General features: G+C 44.7%; 1 protein-coding gene across 1 annotated transcript in view; it reads left to right on the top strand.

Moving 5' to 3' along the window:
* Positions 1-10830: 10830 nt before the first annotated feature.
* LOC116967619 (NXPE family member 3-like) overlaps positions 10831-22509 on the top strand; it is a 45035-nt gene continuing 33356 nt past the window's right edge. Inside the window, exon 1 of the mRNA XM_033014225.1 lies at positions 10831-11614. Within this exon, the coding sequence (XP_032870116.1) occupies positions 10917-11614 (698 nt within the window). The 5' untranslated portion in view covers positions 10831-10916. The remainder of the gene's footprint in view (positions 11615-22509) is intronic.

A 22509-nucleotide genomic window follows, 5' to 3' on the forward strand; every position in this document is an offset into this window, starting at 1 on the left:
ACTTGAGGAACTGCACACCATCGCCATTAGTCTTGAAGCAAAGTGCCCTGAGGCCTTGTTCATAATAGCTGAGGAATTCAATCTGGCCAAACTCAAGAGCTTGACTTCAAAATGATATCAGCACATCTCCTGTCCAACCAGAGATCTAAACGCCTTCAACCACTGCTGCAGAACCAGCAAAGACTCCACCCCCCAACCACAAATCTGACTTTGAAGTTGAAGGACCAAGTACAGGAAATCATGCAATGCCGGTCTGAGGAAACATAGAAACATAGAAAATAGGTGCAGGAGTAGGCCATTCGGCCCTTCGAGCCTGCACTGCCATTCAATATGATCATGGCTGATCATCCAACTCAGTATCCTGTACCTGCCTTCTCTCCATACCCCCTGATCCCTTTAGCTACAAGGGCCACATCTAACTCCCTCTTAAATATAGCCAATGAACTGGCCTCAACTACCTTCTGTGGCAGGGAGTTCCACAGATTCACCACTCTCTGTGTGAAAAATGTTTTTCTCATCTCCGTCCTAAAGGATTTCCCCTTTATCCTTAAACTGTGACCTCTTGTCCTGGACTTCCCCATCATCGGGAACAATCTTCCTGCATCTAGCCTGTCCAACCTCTTAAGAATTTTGTAAGTTTCTATAAGATCCCCCCTCAATCTTCTAAATTTTTAGCGAGTACAAGCCGAGTCTATCCTGTCTTTCTTCATATGAAAGTCCTGACATCCCAGGAATCAGTCTGGTGAACCTTCTCTGTACTCCCTCTATGGCAAACAAGTGAGATCCTAGGCGACTGCTTTGAGTTGATGGACTAATCCTTATTCAAGGAGTTTGTCGCTAACCAAAATGAGTGTGTGCCACACCTGTCACAGACTTTTGTCTGTGCCCCAACCGGAAACCATGGATGAACCGCGAGGAAAACGTTGAAATCCAATTCTGAAGTCAAATGGGTCAAACTATCCCAAAAGGTACAAGAAATCTATCCAACAGTTTTGCAAAGACATTAAGGATGCCAAAAGGGAATTCCAGACCATGCTGGATCCCTGGGCAATAACACACGTAGATTGTGGCGAGGCTTACATGTTATAAAAGGCTACAAAGTGAAGTCAGATTGCATCGCTGGTAAATATGGGCCCCTCCCCAATGAGCTCAATTCTAGGCCCGCTTTGATCAGAAGGTCGGTAGAAGAATGTCACCCACCCCATCAGTCTCGGGTGTGGCTGAACCAATAGTTACTGTGGCTGACGTAAGATCGGCCTGAGAGTGATTCAGCTGAAAGCCACTGGCCTGGATGGAGTCTCCAGTCACGTTGTTAGGGCCTCCCCATGGACCAGCTTCCACTACTTTCACTACTCCATTTTGAAATCCCCACCTGCTTTTACAAGAGATACAAAGAATTTATTAGCCAAGTATGGAAGAACATACAAGGAATTTGATTTGTCAGTCAGTCATACCAAAAAAGTAGCAAGACACACAACTACATAAAATTCACTGATGGAAGCCAATAACATATTATCTTCTTCCCTCCTTTTTTCCCGCGGTCGGGGGAGTCGAACCATCCGCAGTCGGGTCGATTGAAGCTCCTGCAGCCAGCGTTAGAAGCTCCCACGTCGGAGCGATCAAAGCTTTTAGAAGACCACTATCATCGTGGGGCCAAAGCAAAGCAAGGTAGTGTGCCTCAATAACTATCATCCAGTGGCTTTGACATCCACCATCATGAAGTGCTCAGAGATGTTGGTGGTAACACACATTAACACCAGCCACCAGCCTTGATTCACTGCAGTTTGTTTACACAGCAGCACAGTAGACACCATCTCCCTGTCTCACAACTCATCTCCAGAACACCTGGACAACATACACACCTATGCCAAACTCTCATTTATCACCTATAGATCCGCCTTCACCACCATAATCCCACCTAAACTGGTTACTGTGGCAGTTGTAAGATCGGCCTTCCTGAGAGTGATTCGGCAGAATGCCACTGGCCCGTGTCCTCATCTCCAAAATCTCGACCAAAGACTCAGCATACTTCCCTGCTCCTGGATCCTCGACCTTCTGATCCATAGACCACAATAAGTGAGGATAGTCAACACATACTCCACAATAATCATCAACACTGGTGCCCCTCAAGGATGTCATCTCAGTCCCTTACTGTACTCTCCATACACTCACGACTACCGTGGGGAAAATCTACTCTAATTCCAACTGCAAGTTTGCAGATGACACCACTGTGGTGGGTTGTATCATGCACAATGAAGAGACAGAATATGGAAAGGAGATAGAGAGCTTAGTTAGAGGATGGAGGACAATATCCATCCCCTCAATGTCAGCGAGACAAAGAAAATATTTATCAACCGTACAAGGCGCGGTGAAGTAGATGCCCCAACCAGCATCAATGATGCCAAAGTGGAAATGGTTGTGAGCTTCAAATTCCTTAATGTAAATATTATCAAAAAGCTGTCGTGGACCAACCTCATTGAAGCGACAACCGAGTAGCCACATTAATACCTCTGCTTCCTCAATAGACTGAGACAATTCAGCATTCTCCAATGGCTCTTACAAACTTCCACAGATGCACCAATGAAACTGTCGGAGGGTTGCATCACAGCTTGGTTTGGAACAGCTCTGCCCAAGACCACAAAAAATTGCAAAGTGTTGTGGAAGAAGCTCAGACTATCACACAGACCAGTCTCCCCACCATTGACAGTTCACTATACCTCAGGAAAGTAGTCAACATAATCAAGGACCCTTGCCCCGCTCCCTGTTTGCTTGAAAGCGCGCACCATCAGACTCACAAATAGCCTCTTCCCCACTGTTATTAGGCTTCTGAATGGTCCATTCATTAGCTAGATTACAGTTCCAATTCTTCAACCTACGCCAATCTGGAGAATACAATTTTCTCTGGAACATGTGTTAGATGAGATTGGAGAAGCCAATTTCTCTTTGCCCTACTTATTGTACTTGAGTTTAGCTCGATTGTACTGATGAGTGTATTTTCTGATTTGATTGAATAGCATCCAAATAAAGCTTGTCACTGTACCTCTGTCCAAGTGACAATCATTATCCTGAAATATTTGTGTTTCTTTACTGCATTCTGGGACAAGAGACAGGAGCTTGAAAGCCTATCGTGCAGACTGAAAAACAGCTTCATCCCCTGAACCAACCATCTATTTCACACTCCCTTCCAGGGGTGCTGACATTTTTACCCTTAACACTACCTGATACAGTTATTCCACGATTGCACTTTGATTGTCTTTGCTCTACTTCAAAGAATACAACAATGTTTTCCCCAATCTGCTGCTTTGCATTTGGTGTTGTATTTATAGGTGTATCTATCATTGCCATATACTGCTTGCTGTGTAAACTTCATCTGAACAAGGAAATGAATTGCAACCTATATAAATATATAACCATAAACTAATCTGAATTTGACTCATTTATTTTTTTCACATAAAATGGCATAACCTCTGTACTCTCTTACACAACTAGATATATTGTAACTTTTAACTGTATCATTCAGTCTGGCGCTGATCCCAAGTCACTTGAAAGAGTTTGTGGCCATCTTTAAGGGTGAACAATCCATTGTGCAGCCCCTTTCAAGATGTTCTTTGGGAAAGAAACTTTCATAATTGGTTTCTACTTTTTTTCATTCCAATGAAGAGTCCTTGACCTGAAAAGTCAATTTTGTTTCACTCCCTGATCACCTTAAACTTTCTTTGGTTTAAAGAGATTCAGCATAATATATTGAGAAAGCACCTCGACTGATGGTGTGGCAATTCCAACACCGGAGGTTGCAGAGGGTGTTGACCTCATCCCGGTTAATCAGGGGAACAACACATCTCTCCACAGAAAGCATCTATATGAATCACCTCAAGTATATGCCATCTATCATCGTCCATGCCCACTCCTTACTGCTTCTGCCAGGCTGAAGACTCACACAATCAGCTTCAGACCAGCTGCTTTCCTACAACTTTCAGGTGTTTGAAGCAACCCGCATAACCCTAATCCTATAACCATATAACAATTACAGCACGGAAACAGGCCATCTCGAGCCTTCTAGTCCGTGCCGAACACTTATTTTCTTCTTGTCCCATCTACCTGCACTCAGACCATAACCCTCCATTCCTTTCCCATCCATATACCTATCCAATTTATCTTAAATGATAAAATTGAACCTGCCTCCACCACTTCCACTGGACGCTCATTCCACACTGCTACCACTCTCCGAGTAAAGAATTTCCCCCTCATGTTACCCCTAATCTTCTGTCCCTTAATTCTCAAATCATGTCCTCTTGTTTGAATCTTCCCTACTCTCAATGGGAAAAGCTTGTCCACGTCAACTCTGTCTATCCCTCTCATCTCTATTTTGTTGACATCCTTCCTATAATTGGGCGACCAAAATTGTACACCATACTCCAGAATTGGTCTCACCAATGCCTTGTACAATTTTAACATTACATCCCAAATTTTATACTCAATGCTCTGAGTTATAAAGGCTAGCATACCAAAAGCTTTCTTTACCACCCTACCTAATCCTGACTTGGCTGCGGAACATTTCGGACCACTTCTTGCAATAACATGAATTAGTTTTGCTCATTGTGAACACTGATGTCGTGCTTTTTATATATTTTATTATTGATCTTGCCTTTCACCTCTTGAGGGGGAAGTCAGAAATTTTATCATAGAAGTTCAAGACACAGTTTTATTCCGTGCTGTTCATGATGTCAATGGCCAAACAAAATAACTTTTACTGAATACATTCATTTCTATAAAAATGAGTGTAAAGTTTATTTCGTCTGAAGAAGGGTCTGATTACTAGTTGCGCACGGAACAGGAGTGCGTGTCGAATTGTAATGGGTGTGCCATTATACAAGGACAAATGTACAGAAGGACAGCAAAACTGGGAGGAGTCGACTTTTCAATCAATGTTTGAAGCATTCATTCTTGCCAAATGTGACCAGGTAATACCAACAGCAATCTGTCTCCTGCAGATAATTTGAAAGCTTCTCGACATCAATGAAAAGAAAATAATTGCAAATCGCAGGTAATTCAACGCCGTCGCGAACTCGTTTATGTTATTATGTTTTAGAATCAAATAAACTGTTCGTGCCTGAGAAAACACCCTCGCGATAAAAGCTGATACAAGGGACCGCAGATGCTGGTTGACAAAGAAAAAGACACGAAGTGCTGGAGTAGCTCAGCGGGTCATGCAGCATCTCTAGAGAACATGGATAGGCGATGATTCTGGTCGGGACCCTTCTTTTGACTGATTGTGGCGTGGAGGGCTTTTTTTGAGGGGTAGATATTGGTGCCCCTAGAAACAGTATCAAACCAACCACCACCACAACCTCTCCAACCACCACAATCAGTCTGAAGAAGGGACTCGACGACAAACTCCGTCTTATCGATGTTCTCCAGAGATGCCGCCAGATAAAAGCTGCAGCTTTGAATTCTCGGAAGTAAACTGGTTGACGGAGTGCTGATTCATAGAACTATTATTTCATGTGTCTTCGACGGGGCAGATCATAGATTGACTTTCACGATGAATGGCGTAACGCTCAATCAATATCACAGGTTGATCAATAAATCCGATGACGGGCGGAAAATTGCGGATGATGCGTGCGGATGTTTTACCCGGGGTCTTCATGGGTTCAGGGACCAGACTATTAGATTATATTGACATTGGAACCAAGTGCTAAAGTTGACAGCTTCAGCAGAACTCATGTAACGCGACGGCCGGGTGCCCATTTTCTAACAGAACACTGTACTTAACGTAGTGAAGAGACAATTGCATACGAAACGTAACTAACTTCATACCAAAGAAATTCCTCCAGTCCTTTGCCACTGTTTTACTCCCATTGTCGTTTTGTAAAGTAAACGTGTGAAGCCACGGGCGGAAACTATCGAGCTCTTAATTGTTTTCTAGTTGTAGATGTACACGGGATTGCGGGGGCCTCCAACATGGACAAACAAACTACAAAAAAAACCACTCGTGTCGGACGATTCCTGATTGTGGCGTTGCTGGCACTGGCATTGGTGTTTCTAAACTTGCGGCATATAAAGGTGCGTAGAAAAATAAAACTAACGCTCATGCCACCACGCATTAAAGCATTAAATTGATAACTGTGTGAAATAGAAAGATTAAACGAGAACTTACTGTTTGAAGTTTGATTTTGAAGTGCCAGATGGGCATCAGCTTGGGGTGGGATGTACACGGCGTGAATTCTCTCAGTGGTAGAAGGGACGGCACTTCACCGCCAGATGTTTGAGGTGTGGAGAGCAGGAGTTGGATAGGACTGCCACGTCTGAGCACCACTCAGAGTTGACGATGAGGCAGATACCCCCTCCTCTCCCGTTCCCTGATGCCATACGGTCCATATGGTGGATGGAGAACCCTTCAGGCTGGACCGCTGAGTCTGGGGAGCTGGGGGTGAGCCATGTCTGTGTGAAACAGAACACAGAGCATTCCCTCAGCTCCCTTTGGTAAAGCAGCCTTGCCCTTAATGCCTCCACTTTATTTTCATGGGACTGTACATTTGTCAGTAGGATAGTAGGGAGAGGGGGCCGAAGTCCCCTGCGCTTCAGTCTGACCTGAAATCATGCCCGTCCGCCACGTTTCCGGACACAATTTAGCAATGTTACAAAATGTTGAGATTTAAAAAATCAAGTCTGCAATGTATCCCATCAGATAAAGCATAAAAAGAAGTTTAATTTGACACCTAACTCACTTTCATATCTTCAGTATTAAAAAGGTTATGGCCATGTTCATACTTGGAAATTAGCATCTTGTTCCCTATTGCTTTTGCATTGACTTAACACAAAAGCTGTGATCGAGGACAGTCAAAAGCCCATAACTTTCTTAAAAATTAAGAGAACTGAATGAAATGTTCAGTTATTATAGATTGAAGCATTCTGAAACAAATATAAAACATCTTACTTGGATGACCTGAAATTAAAGCATATAATTAATTAATTACCTAATTGTAGCTAATTACAAAATTGATCATTGTGACGGAAATAGTAATAAACACCCAGAATGTGATATTCTCAAGATTAGAACTTTAATATTAATGTATTATATGCTGTATGTCTGTAACAGATAGGTAAATAAATTACATTTCTAGCAATTGACCAAGTCTTTATGGAGAAGATCAGTTGCTAGCTGGTACATTGGCATATCATAATCAGTAGCATCATCATAGTCCTCAGACTGTAACTCTGTACACTTTGTTTTTCCTCAACTTTTCAATTTTGGCATTGTAAGCTACAAGTTTTTGCTCTTCAAACCACGCATGACATGCCTTTCTGCCCACTACTTTCCCATTAAGAATGTCCTGTAGATTCCATTTCTTAAGAAAAGGATATATTTTTTAAATAGCCTAAGTATACAAATAACAAACTAATCCCATTCACACAAGAATTCATAATATAACATGATTTTTAAATCTCACTGTCATGAATTTATATGCCAGATGGAAGGAATTTGACGTTTAATTCCCATAAATTAATGTAGAAACATCCACTCAATATAATCAACATTTTTTTGCACAATACACGTGACTAAAACTGATATTTAGTATTAAAATATTGACTATGGGTAGACGATAACACAAAATATAGACGATTTAGATGCTCTTATGACATGATTGTCCAAAAATAAAGAGCATTTAAATCATCTTGCGAGTGGGTTTTTCTGGAACGCGATCGATTGGAACGTTGCATTTGCGGTGAATTTGAACCCCATATCGGCAAGAAAAACACTGCCAGTTCATATGGGGCCCAAATCACATTTTTGCAACTTAAAATTTGATTAATACCATCCCAGGAAGCAAGATAATATGTAAAATAGATGACTTACCTGGAGTTTTGTCCCGTTCATGCGATCCGTCACGTTGTAGGTGCTGGGGCGTTAGAAGTCGCCTTTTATTTTAATCAAATCATTAAATTCTCGCGATTAACAAAAAAAAAAAACGGGAACGCAAGTCTGATCGAATTTTCTTCATCAGCTAGCAGCCCGAGAAAGTCCGCCTCCGACAGGCAGGAGAAAACTGCATTTTAATCCCGCCCCCCACCCCCTCCCCCCTTCAAAGGCGGCAAAGTCGCACACACGGCCAGTGGCAGAACTGCAGCCCCGTTGAAGGTAAGTTTTGTAACATCGCTACACAATGGAAGCCTCTCCGTTGTGTCCAGGTACTGTGCTTACTGTACCTGGTGTTTCTGTGAAACTGCGCTGGAACGGGGATTCCCTTCCAGACAGCAGCTCCAGCTCCGTTGCGATCAGGGATTTCCTCACAGTTGGCAGCTCCAGCTCGGTTGTTCCTGGGTGTTCCTGCCCGTCGGCTCCGGAGGTCTTCCCGCTGTTTCCACGTACGGTGCTTGTGATCCTTAGTTGGGTCGGGTGTTCTCCAGCGATCGAGGGATCGTTTACAGTCGGGGGCTGCCGCAGCTGCGGGAGATCGCGACATCACTAGTGCCGTCAAGTACACAAGCAGCTTGTCCGTTACGGCACTGATTTCTGCCGTTTCTCTGATCCAGGTGAGTTGAGTGAAGCTATAAATAATTATCTTCTGTTGAGCTGCTGACAAAATGTCGCCACGGGCAGGCGCCATCGTTTACGGGCACCTTTCAGAATGACAGGCAGTGACTAGTGGGGTACCGCAAGGCTCAGTGCTGGGACCACAACTATTTACAATATATACTAGACCAAGTGCAGACCCGTTGGGCCTGTTCCCCCAACGTGCGTTTGTGTGGGGGGGGGGGAGGAGAGGGAGGAGTGGGGGATGGAGAGGAGGGGGAGGAGGAGATGAGAGGAGGAGAAGGGGAGAGGGAGAGGAGAGGGAAGGGGGAGAGGAGGGAGGGGGAGCGGAGAGGGAGGGGGGAGAGGAGAGGGGGGGAGAGGAGAGGGAGGGGGGGCGAGAGGAGAGGGAGGGGGGGCGAGAGGAGTGGGAGGGGAGAGGGAAGGGGGGAGGAGAGGGGGAGAGGAGAGGGCTGGGAAGAGGAGAGGGGGGAAGAGGAGAGGGAGAGGAGAGGGGTGGGAAGAGGAGATGGAGGGGGGAGAGGAGATGGAGGAGGGGGGAGAGGAGATGGAGGAGGGGGGAGAGGAGATGGAGGAGGGGGAGAGGAGAGGAAGTGGGGAGAGGAGATGGAGGGGGGGAGAGGAGAGGTGGGGGGCGGGAGAGAGTGCCTTTTTACTTCAACCCAAACCACCATTTGCAGGCAGTGCTTTTTTACCTCTAACCATATTTTCATTTTCAAACCAAATTAAGGGTACTCACAATGCTGTAGACATTTGTCAGTGTCATTCAAAACTCTGATTGAGGCACACCACTTGCAGAGACTGATTGAGGCACACCACTGATTGAGGTTTTATAGTCCCTCCCCCTCCCTCCAGCGGGGGCAGCAGAGAGAATGGGGAATGTTGTAAAAACATTAATATCTCTGTCAATTTTAATCGGCGGGAAAAATCCTCGGCACACATGTGGCGGAGGGGGGCTCTAAGCGAGGTGGCCAAAAGTGACGGCAGTAGGTGGCGGCGTACTCTCAGAAACCGCAGCACAGAAAGCCAAAACCGGTCAAGAACAGAGTTTTAGTAATATAGATTAATGTTTTGGATGAAGGGATTAAAAGTAACATTAGCAAATTTGCAGTTGACAAAAAGCTGTGTGGCAGTGTGAACTGTGAGGAGGATGCTATGATGATGCAGGGTGACTTGGACAGGTTGGGTGAGTGGACAGATGCATGACAGATGCAGTTTAATGTGGATAAATGTGAGGTTATCCACTTTGGTGGCAAAAACAGGGAGGCAGATTATTATCTAAATGGTGTCAAGTTGGGAAAAGGGGAAGTACAACGGGATCTGGGGGCCCTTGTTCATCTCTCACTGGAAGTAAGCATGCAGATACAGCAGGCAGAGGAGAAAACGAAATGCATGTTGGCCTTCATAACAAGAGGAGTTGAGTATAGGAGCAAAGAGGTCCTCCTGCAGTTCTACAGGGCCCTAGTGAGACAAGACCTGGAGTATTGTGTGCAGTTTTAATCTCCAAAATTGAGGAAGGACATTCTTGCTACTGAGCGAGTGCAGCGTAGGTTCACAAGGTTAATTCCCGGGATGGCAGGACTGTCATATGTTGATAGATTGGAGCGGCTGGGCATGTATACTCTGGAACTTAGAAGGATGAGCGGGTATCTTATTGAAACATAAGATAATATGGGTTTGGTCATATTAGAGGCAGGAAACATGTTCCCAATGTTGGGGGAGTCCAGAACCAGGGGCCATAGTTTAAGAATAAGTGGTAAGCCATTTAGAACGGAGATGAGAAAAAACTTTTTCACACAGAGAGATGTTAGTGTGTGGAATTCTCTGCCACAGAGGCGGTGGAGGATGGTTCTCTGGAAGTTTTCAAGAGAGAGTTAGATAGAGCTCTTAGGGAGTTTAAGAGATATTTAAATTAAGGGATATGGAGAGAAGGCAGGAACGGGGTACTGATTGTGGATGATTAGCCATGGTCACATTGAATGGCGGTGCTGGCTGGAGGGGCCGAATGGCCTACTCCTGCACCTATTGTCTATCTTTTTTTGTTTGTTTATGATTTAATCGATTGAGTACTGTTGCAAACCTGTTATGCTGCTGCTGCCAGTAAAAATGTCATTGTTCCGTTCTAATACATATGACAAGAAAACACTCTTGAATCTTGAATAATAATATTCTAATCACGTTGTAAAAATTCTGTGATTGAAACTAAAATCTGAATTTTTTAGTCTTGATGATTATAAATGCTGTAGAAAAATTTGAAAAAAAAATTCATTGAATTTGCTGTTTTCCATAGTTTGTGCAATTTTCAATTTCCGGAGCAAAGTCAGTGTGGATCAGATACCCAGCTCCGAAGAATCATTCCACACTACAGCAGGAAGTAAAAATGCCGAAGACTGAATGGATCCACAAGCTGATGCAGTATGGCTATCAGACTCATAGTTTCACCCTTGAAGAAAGAACAGAGGGGACAGTACTGATGAAAATGATTGAATGGCCAAAGACTCCTGATACCAGTGTGCCCTTTAGGAAAAGCAGCGACCCATTGCATACTTGCTTTATCATTTTAAATCCTGAGAAGACTTTCCACGTTGGAGATCAATTGCAGGTGATGCTGCGAATGTTTGACTTTGACGGAAATCCAAAACAATATGGAGGTGGCTATCTGCAAGCACGGATTCACACCCCAGAGTTAAAGGCTGGTTCAGCAGGGACAGTTATAGATAACCAAAATGGATATTATTACATTAATTTTACTTTATCCTGGCCAGGAAAAGTCCAAGTGTCAGTTTCCCTAATTCATCCCAGTGAAGGGATCAAAGTACTAAAACGGCTGCGTGAAGAACGACCAGATCGAATTTATATGAAAAGCACTTTCAAGGCTGGAGCAATTTCAAAGACTACTGTTTGCCATCTGTTTTTAACTCCAACCAAACCACTATGTAACTTTACTGATCTCAGGACAGGTGAGCCTTGGTTCTGTTACAAACCAGAAAATCTTCCATGTTCTACTCGAATCAATCATGCTGGACGTGGATATTTGAGAGATGTTTTAATTGGAGAAGAGAGGCTGTTTATCCAAAGGTATTCCACCTACATTTTATCTTTTATATTTTGATATTTCCATTTAGTATTTTCTGTTTTAATTTCAGATATCTAGCATCTGCAGCTTTTTGCTTTTAAGTTACAATTCATTTTGGTTCTTTATTTATTGTTCTTATTGATTTATAGTATTTATTAACTTATTTAAAAACATTTAGGTAGTCCAGTTTCCTCTCGTATCCCAAGTACACGTTGGTTGGTAGGTCAGTTGCTTATTATTAAAGCTGCCTTAAAACACATAAAGGTGGATAAATCCCTGGAGCCTGACCGAGTGTATCCTAGAACATTGTGGGATGGGAGGAAATAAATTGCAGGGGTTCGGGCAGAGATATTTAATTAATCGTTAACCATAGGTAAGGTATCGGAAGACAGAAGGGTGGCTAAAGTTGTGCCTTTATTTAAGAAGAGGATAGGCTAGGGAACTATAGCCTGGAGAGCCCAACATCAGTGATGGGAAAGTTACTGAAGGGAATTCTGAGAGATTAGATCCAGCAGCATTCGGAAAGTCAAGGACTGATATATGGATAGCCAGCATGGCTTTATGCATGGGAAATCGCATCTCCTAAATTTGATTGAGTTTTTTTCAAGAGGTGGCAGAGGATTGCCAAGGGCAGTTTAGTAGACATTGACTGCAGGGTACTTAGTGAGGTCTTTGATGAGTTCCCACATGGTAGGCTGGTCTTGAAGGTTAGATCACATCGGATCCAGGGTGAGCTGGCAAAATTGAATACAAAATTGGCTTGGTGGTAGAAGTCAGAGAGTGATAGTGGAGAGTTGTTGATCAAATTAGCGGCCTGTGACCAGCGGTATGCCACAGGCATCTGTTGTTTCTCAACTATATGATTTGGTTGAACGTGTAGGTGGCTTGGTTACTAAGATTATGGATGAGACCAACATTTTTGGTATAGTGAAGTGAAGAAGGTTATCTAAGATTACAACAGGATCTGTATTAGCTTGGGCTAGGGACTGACAGATGGAATTTAAGTCGGACAAGTGCGAAGTATCTCACCCTGGAAAAAAGATTCTGATAATCTGGCCTATCATTATCTCTCATAAATTAACATAATTCTATCTTTTTCTTGCATATGGCGTGCACAGCCTAAAGTTGTAAGACAACTTGTCCTGTTTGATCTGTTTGTGCACGCCGGATTGATTGCATTAGTTGAAACAGGGTGGACCACGTGAAGGTTGCAATCTCCCGCCCCGACATAATTCTCTCAGGTAGCCCGTCAGCTTCTGACATTCCAGAGAAAACAATCCAAGTTTGTCCAACCTCTTCTTATAACCAATTGTCTTTAGAATTAAATGATACTGTTTTTATTTATGCTACCAATGTGATGATATTATAATGAATGCTTCATGGGTTCAGGTAAAATGTATTTTTATTTTGTCTGTTTATCGTTTTTCTCTACTCTCTATTTGGAGGGTACTTTTTAGATGCAGAGGTTCTGATCCATCCTGACAACATTGGTCTTATAACACATTTGTTACCTTGCACAACCATCTTGTAATTTGTCTTTAATTTTCTAAATGGTTCCTCAGTTGAACCCCCACTACCTTGGTCCACTCCTTGAAGTATTATAGGGTGGTATTTCATTTTCCAGCACAAAGTTAAGTAAGACTATCCATATGGAACTGGTTCCTTCTCCCTAGGTGTTTACAGAAATTAATAGTAAGATTAAATGAGAACTTACCAGTTTGAAGTTTGATCTTTATTTTATGAGGAGTTACGTCGAGGGATTACGTGAAGACCCCGCCAGCACGCATGCGCGTTTTCGTCAAAGCAGCGGTGTGAAATCACAGTAATAGTATGTGAAAGAAACATAGTAAGATAAGAATAACTAGGATAACAGTTGACCTTTATGATAGAGGATGGGTGTAGAGGGCACGTATTCCCTCGACGTAACTCCTCATAAAATAAAGATCAAACTTCAAACTGGTAAGTTCTCGTTTAATATTACTATTTTACTTCGGAGTCACGTAAGTGACTACGTGAAGATTTTACAGATCTGTTATTTCATGCCGTGGAACAAATCCATGCTTCACTCACTGCCGAAGTCATCCAAGGGAGGAAGTATGTTATCGTATTCAGACATGAATCAAATTCAAACAATAACAATTTATATTAACAAAATTAATGCTCCCTTGGGCTAAATATATTACAGAATTCAAAATTGATTCTGCAACACCACAGGTTTGGTTATTGGCTTATTACAAAAGAGTTGGAAGGTCTTTTCTCTGGACCATCCTGCTGTTGCCAGGATATGGTCCATAGGCACTTCCATATCTCTAGCTGCCGATGTTGCTGCTGCCCTTGAGGAATGAGATTAAAAAATGTCAGTATCCAACCCAGCAGCTCCCAAAACCTGTCTGACCCATCTAGAGATGGTCTGTTCTGATACCCGGCCATGAGGCTGTTTATAGTTGACCCATAGCACCAATTCACTGCCTCTTAATAATTTTAGTAGTGTTAAGGTATAGTAGAAGGTGAATGATACACACAGTCGGGTGTCAGATGGGTATGCCTGGAATTCCAATTCTGTCCTGATGTTCCTGGTCTATTTTGTTTAACCAGCTCCAAGATGCGAAGTTTATCTTTTCTGTAGATATCATCATATTGTCCAGTCTCAGTTTATGTAGAGACTGGACCCTTTGAGCTGAGACCAGTGCCATCAGCATAACTGTTTTTAATGTGAGCTTATCCATGGACAGGGACATTGCTGGTGACCAACCCCTTAGCAATGTTAGTACAACACTGATGTCCCAGATCTGGGAGTACCTCGCTCCAGGAGGGTTAGTGTTGTAAATAACCCTCATAAATTTGGCAACTAGAGGGTGAGATCCCATGGAGAGTTGGCGTGGTGCCTGCCACCAGTAAGCTGACTGGGCACTCCTAGCGCAATTGATAGCGCTGCAGCTCAGTCCTTCATCAATATGAAGGCTGGACAGGAATTCCAGGACATTGGTGATTGTAGCTGTATTAAACGCTACACCAGTCCTTGAGCAATACGACTCCCATATTCTAATGCTGGAGAGGTACTGCTTTTTTTGTTGACTCTCGATAGGCCGCCGTGATCATGTTCATGGTCCTGTCCGTCAGCCCAGATCTAGCATGATGGACATATATGGTTCAGAGACCATGTCAAGGACCATAGGGAACCATGGCTGTGTAGGCCAGTCGGGTACTTCCAAGACACCTGATGCTGAGTCCACATGTATTTTGCGTAGGACCCGACTGATGAGGCAGTAGGGGGGAAAAGCATAGAAAACAATTTTCCCCAATTCAGCGAGAAAGTGTCCATTGCTGCTGCCCCAGGTCTGGTTCCCAAGCGACATATGTTGGTAACTGGTGATTGAGTCTAGATGCAAATAGATCGATATCTGGTGTATCATATCATATTGTAATATCAGCAAATATTTTGTGGTCCAACTGTCATTAAATTTTCATGACCTGGTGTGTGCCACTGTATTGAGCTTACCTGGTAGGTAAGTTGCTGATAGCCAAATATGTATGTTAACACACCATTGCCAGATTGTATTGGCCAGATTGACCCATGATATCGGTTTTATTCCACCCCTATGATTAATATCTGCCACCACTGTGGTGTTATCAATTTGTAGGCGGACATGCAGATGGTGCATTGTGAACAGTAGGCTTTTAGCCCATGAAACGCACCCAACATCTCTAAATAATTTATACCCAGTGGTTTTAGTAATGATGATTCCTGATGTTCCATCTACCACCAGTTCTGGATATAGTGTTAGTAGCTCCTCAGCCATGAGCGCTGACCTCCGTCTGTAATGTGAATGATCGGTTACTAATAATGTCGGGGCTGGAACTATGCCAAATATTTCCCTTCCACCATTGTAACTCCGAAATTGCTTTGGCTGGTAACTGCATAGGTCGATCAAAGTGACCTGCATGGTGTTTTAGCGCTTGCACCTTTGCCCTTTTTAAACTTTGATAATGCAAAGGTCCAAACTGAGTAGCAGGAAATGCTGCTACTAGTTTCCCAATTACTCTTGCCACCTGTCGAATAGATGGTTTATTTGCAACAATTAATTTTGTTGCAGGCTTCCACCAAGTCTGCTGCTTTACTCTTTGGCAATGTTACAGACATGTGGATAATGTTAATTGTGAATCCCAGATAGTCCATAGTTGTGGATGGCGTCAATGTAGATTTATCTGGATGGATGATGAACCCCAGAGTTTCAATCAAATGTTTGGTAGCTAAAACTGCTGATTTAGCTAGTTCCAGGGTTTTCCCCATAATTAATATATCATCAAGATATGCCCTGACAATATGTTTTGTTTCCTAAGTATTGCCAAGGCCGGTTTTAATATCTTGGTGAACAGTCTTGGGGCTGAAGTTTAAAACATTAGGTACCGCTATATACTGCCATAGTTGCCCCATCCAGTTAAATTTTTGGTATCGACGATGATCCCTATGTATGGGCACTGAATAGCATGCATCTTTTAGATCAATGCATGCCATGAAGTATCCCTCTGAAACTAATTGTTTGCAGTAACAATGTTTCCACAGTGGTAATAAACCTCCATGCTTCCCAAAACAAATGTCACGTTCCCCCCTGTTAGTACAGGTCCTACACCTTTTGTGTTCTGGAAGGAACCAGATCCACCTACCTCCATGGTTGCCGGTGGTATGTTCACTTCTTCAGCTTCTGCCTCTTCTGCAGATGAGGCACTGGAGTGCGGGGTTAGCACATTTTCCATGAGGGTCTCTCTGGGCCTTGGCCTAAAAAGGATCTGAAAAGGATCTAAAAAGGATCTAAAAAGACTGCTCTTAGGGAGCGGCAGTGAGTGAGCGGCCTTGTGAGGGAAGTGCCCTGTGAGAAAAGTGTGAGTCTTTGGCTCGAGAGTCTTCGGAGAGGAGGCTGAGGAGAGGAGACCACGCAATACGCTTGAGACGTAGAGACGAAAGAAGGAGATGTCAGGCAAGCTGATTCAGTGCGATGCTTGCAGTATGTGGGAGGTCAAGGACACCGCTGGTGCCTCTGGCTGCTACAAATGCGAAAAGTGCATCCAGGTAGAGCTCCTGAAGGGCCGTGTTGGGGAACTGGAGAAGCAAGTGGATGACCTCCGGTTCGTCCGAGAAACTGAGTCGTTCCTCGACAAGTCTTACAGTACGATTGTTACACCTAAGGTACTGGAAGAGAGAAGGTGGGAGACAGTGAGAACGGGAGGGAAGCATGGAATGCCAACGTCCCCGGGTGTTGTACCTCTTGTGAACAGGTTCACTCACTTAGAAGCTGTCGGGACAGAAGAGGTGTTTACACTGGGCGGCGGACTGGCTTGTGATGCGAATAGGGCTGCTGAGCCAAAACCAAAAAGGCCTAAGGCAGGGAACGCCATTGTAGTAGGAGACTCCATTGTGAGAGGTACGGACAGGGGTTTCTGCGGCAACAGACGGGATGCGAGGATGGTGTGCTGCCTTCCTGGTGCCAGGATCCAGGATGTCACGGACAGAGTGCAGAAAATCCTCAAGGGCGAAGGTGAACATCCGGAAGTGGTAGTGCATGTCGGCACAAACGATGTCGGAAAGAAGGGGATGAATATTCTGCAGCGTGACTTTAGAGAGCTCGGAAAAATGCTGAAAAGCAGGACCTCCAGGGTTGTTATCTCCGGTTTGCTTCCAGTTCCTCGTGTTGGCGAGAGCAGGAACAGGGAGATACGGGACCTGAACGTGTGGCTGAGGAACTGGTGCACGGGGCAGGGATTTAGATTCTTAGATCACTGGGATCTGTTTTGGGGTAAGGGGGAACTGTACAAAAGGGACGGATTGCATCTTAACAGGTGTGGGACCAGCATTCTGGCAGGCAGGTTTGCCACTGCTACACGGGTGGTTTTAAACTGAATAAGGGGGGTGGGGTGTCGAATGGGCTAGTGGAGGATGGAGTTAAAGGGAAAGGGTTTCTTAAATGTGTGAGCGTAGAGACAGAGGGGTGTAAAATGAGGGTAGAAGCAATAGGTAGCAAGGTGATAAGTAAAAGTGGCAGGCCGGAAAATCCAGGGCAAAAATCAAAAAGGGCCACATTTCAACAAAATTGTATAAGGGGTAAGAGTGTTGTAAAAACAAGCCTGAAGGCTTTGTGTCTCAATGCAAGGAGCATTGGTAATAAGGTGGATGAGTTGAATGTGCAGATAGCTATTAATGACTATGATATAGCTGGGATCACGGAGACATGGCTCCAGGGTGACCAAGGCTGGGAGCTGAACATCCAGGGATATTCAATATTCAGGAGGGATAGAGAGAAAGGAAAAGGAGGTGGGGTAGCGTTGCTGATTAGAGAGGAGATTAACGCAATGGAAAGGAAGGACATTAGTTTGCAGGATGTGGAATCGGTATGGGTAGAGCTGCGAAACACTAAGGGGCAGAAAACGCTGGTGGGTGTTGTGTACAGGCCACCTAACAGTAGTAGTGAAGTTGGAGATGGTATCAAACAGGAAATTAGAAATGCGTGCGACAAAGGCAAAACTGTTATAATGGGTGACTTCAATCTACATATAGATTGGGTGAATCAAATTGGCAGGGGTGCTGAGGAAGAGGATTTTTTGGAATGTATGCGGGATAGTTATCTAAATCAACATGTAGAGGAACCAACGAGAGAGCAGGCTATTTTAGACTGGGTATTGAGTAATGAGGAAGGGTTAGTTAGCAGTCTTGTTGTACGTGCCCCCTTGGGCAAGAGTGACCATAATATGGTTCAGTTCTTCATTAGGATGGAGAGTGACATTGTTAATTCAGAAACAATGGTTCTGAACTTAAAGAAAGGTAACTTTGAGGGTATGAGACGTGAATTGGCCAAGATTGACTGGCAATTAATTCTAAAAGGGTTGACGGTGGATATGCAATGGAAGACATTTAAAGACTGCATGGATGAACTACAAAAATTGTTCATCCCAGTTTGGCAAAATAGTAAATCAGGGAAGGTAGTGCATCCGTGGATAACAAGGGAAATCAGGGATAGTATCAAAGCGAAGGATGATGCGTACAAATTAGCCAGAAAAAGCAGCATACCGGAGGGCTGGGAGAAATTCAGAGACCAGCAGAGGAGGACAAAGGGCTTAATTAGGAAAGGAAAAATAGATTATGAAAGAAAACTGGCAGGGAACATAAAAACTGACTGCAAAAGTTTTTATAGATATGTGAAAAGAAAGAGATTAGTTAAAACAAATGTAGGTCCCTTGCAGTCAGAAACGGGTGAGTTGATCATGGGGAACAAGGATATGGCGGACCAATTGAATAACTACTTTGGTTCTGTCTTCACTAAGGAAGACATAAATAATCTGCCGGAAATAGCAGGGGGCCGCGGGTCAAAGGAGTTGGAGGAATTGAGTGAAATCCAGGTTAGCCGGGAAGTGGTGTTGGGTAAATTAAATGGATTAAAGGCCGATAAATCCCCAGGGCCAGATAGGCTGCATCCCAGAGTACTTAAGGAAGTAGCTCCAGAAATAGTGGATGCGTTAGTAATAATCTTTCAAAACTCTTTAGATTCTGGAGTAGTTCCTGAGGATTGGCGGGTAGCAAACGTAACACCACTTTTTAAGAAGGGAGGGAGAGAGAAAACGGGGAATTACAGACCAGTTAGTCTAACATCGGTAGTGGGGAAACTGCTAGAGTCAGTTATTAAAGATGGGATAGCAGCACATTTGGAAAGTGGTGAAATCATTGGACAAAGTCAGCATGGATTTACAAAAGGTAAATCATGTCTGACGAATCTTATAGAATTTTTCGAGGATGTAACTAGTAGCGTGGATAGGGGAGAACCAGTGGATGTGGTGTATCTGGACTTCCAGAAGGCTTTCGACAAGGTCCCACATAAGAGATTAGTTTACAAACTTAAAGCACACGGCATTGGGGGTTCAGTATTGATGTGGATAGAGAACTGGCTGGCAAACAGGAAGCAAAGAGTAGGAGTAAACGGGTCCTTTTCACAATGGCAGGCAGTGACTAGTGGGGTACTGCAAGGCTCAGTGCTGGGACCCCAGCTATTTACAATATATATTAATGATCTGGATGAGGGAATTGAAGGCAATATCTCCAAGTTTGCGGATGACACTAAGCTGGGGGGCAGTGTTAGCTGTGAGGAGGATGCTAGGAGACTGCAAGGTGACTTGGATAGGCTGGGTGAGTGGGCAAATGTTTGGCAGATGCAGTATAATGTGGATAAATGTGAGGTTATCCATTTTGGTGGCAAAAACATGAAAGCAGACTATTATCTAAATGGTGGCCGACTAGGAAAAGGGGAGATGCAGCGAGACCTGGGTGTCATGGTACACCAGTCATTGAAAGTGGGCATGCAGGTGCAGCAGGCAGTGAAGAAAGCGAATGGTATGTTAGCTTTCATAGCAAAAGGATTTGAGTAGAGGAGCAGGGAGGTTCTACTGCAGTTGTACAGGGTCTTGGTGAGACCACACCTGGGGCATTGCGTACAGTTTTGGTCTCCAAATCTGAGGAAGGACATTATTGCCATAGAGGGAGTGCAGAGAAGGTTCACCAGACTGATTCCTGGGATGTCAGGACTGTCTTATGAAGAAAGACTGGATAGACTTGGTTTATACTCTCTAGAATTTAGGAGATTGAGAGGGGATCTTATAGAAACTTACAAAATTCTTAAGGGGTTGGACAGGCTAGATGCAGGAACATTGCTCCCGATGTTGGGGAAGTCCAGGACAAGGGGTCACAGCTTAAGGATAAGGGGGAAATCCTTTAAAACCGAGATGAGAAGAACTTTTTTCACACAGAGAGTAGTGAATCTCTGGAACTCCCTGCCACAGAAGGTAGTCGAGGCCAGTTCATTGGCTATATTTAAGAGGGAGTTAGATGTGGCCCTTGTGGCTAAGGGGATCAGAGGGTATGGAGAGAAGGCAGGTACGGGATACTGAGTTGGATGATCAGCCATGATCATATTGAATGGCGGTGCAGGCTCGAAGGGCCGAATGGCCTACTCCTGCACCTAATTTCTATGTTTCTATGTTTCTATCTTTGTGGTTGCTGCACGGACTTCATGCTTTCACCAGCGTCCTGGTGTTGATGCCTGCTCGTGGATGCATAGGGGTGCTGCCGTCTGAAGTGTGTGGTCTGCCCGTTGCTGATGACGCCCTCATGAGCCCAACAGCTTTAAACTCTTCGTCGAGCTCTTTTACTTGTTTAGACAAGTCCCCCCCCCCCCCCCCCCCCCCCCCCCCCCCCCCCCCGCCCCCCAAACAGCAGTATCTGTGGTTGTGTTGCAGCTGTTTTGCTCAACCCTACAAATTTGGGGTTTAGTGTAGGTTTTATTGCGCTCTTTCGCAAGCAATTGATTTCATACTGGCTATTGTGGAGCAATGCCAGTGTATCCTGCTGAGTGTCCGTCATCTCTGTACCATCGACTGAACGAGCAAACAATGTTATGCCCGCTGTCAGACGTTTTAGAATCTTCTGTAGTTTGACCTCCTGGGTTCTTATGCCAGTCCCACTGTACCCCCAGATCACATTGTTTACTGCAGGCACTTTTAACGAAGTTCACAGGAGGCATATACTTCTCCGTAGTTTCGTTAACTACCTGTTCCTGCAGAGGATGGAAGTACAGGTAGTCGATGCTGGCCACCAGCATGGTCTGCAATGGTACTCCTGATTGCGGTGGTCCGCAAATTTGGTGACCACTCCCAGTAGCTCCTTAGGATCCTGCACCCCCAGCACACTGCCGTTTTCTTCAGCTACGTCCCCTTCTTCAGGACCAGCCCAGCCCTGGCCCGCAATGCTCTCCTCTGTCGAGGGAGATGCATTGGATAGCCCTGGATAAGGTGCTGTTATGGGAGTGCGAAGACTCCCATAGTGAGCTTGCTCCCTCTCCCGGAGCAAGTCACGTTGGAGCATTTGCTCCATCAACCGCTTCATGCGGGAGAGGCGGCACCTCTGCTGCACTTGAGGAGTGCGTCCTCCCGGCCGGACTCGTCTGAGTATATCGGCCGGATCGACACCTGCTGGCCTTTGCCTCCAGCCCGCTGCGCTGGTTCGGGCTGTACAGCTCATGGTGCTGGGCTCAGCTGTGCAGAGTTGACGTCTGTGACTGTGGATCGTAGCAACCGCTCCAGACGGTCACTTCCACTGCTCTCGGGCAGCGCATCCTGCTGGTCGGACTTGTCTAAGTCTATCGGCCGGATCGACTCCTGTTGAGCTTTGCCTCCAGCCCGCTGCGCTGGTTCGGGCTGTACAGCTCGCGGTGCTGGACTCAGCTGTGCAGAGTTGACGTCTGACTGTGGACCGCAGAGAGTGTGGTCCATGTGCCGCTGGTCGCCCCCAGCTGTCAGAACGTTCACAGTCCCCCGCAGCCATACGAGACGCGACCCATTTTTCTTCCCCTTGTCCATAGTGCTACAACACAAAGCACAACAAGGGGAAGAGATACGACCTTAGAATAAAATGTCTTACCTGTTGGTCCGTTTTTTCAAATTTGCCGCGGGAGAGCTCTTCCCCCGCCCGTCGCTGGTGAGACGATATGTAGCGCATGCGTGCTGGCGGGATCTTCACGTAGTCACTCACATGACTCTGAAGTAAAATATGTAGCCTGCATTTGCCCCACAGTGACACACAAGCCATGGATCTATCCGATGTGTTCACAAACAGAAGCAATCCATGGAGAGCGATGTCCGAACAAGGCCACATTGTTGCACCAAAACTTTTCATAGTCTTTCTCACCACAATGTAGCACCTTATCACCACCAGACATCCAGTTGGAATGCAGCAAATCTAGTCTTTGCAGGGATGAGTTTATACTGGCAAACCCTTTTGACTGTTAATCACAGCCTTACTTTATTAACTTTGTTGTCTGATCCCTTTGTCAAAGCAAGGCAAGGCAAGTTTATTTGTATA

This window comes from Amblyraja radiata, chromosome 40, assembly GCF_010909765.2.
Source record: "Amblyraja radiata isolate CabotCenter1 chromosome 40, sAmbRad1.1.pri, whole genome shotgun sequence".
NCBI lineage: Eukaryota > Metazoa > Chordata > Chondrichthyes > Rajiformes > Rajidae > Amblyraja > Amblyraja radiata.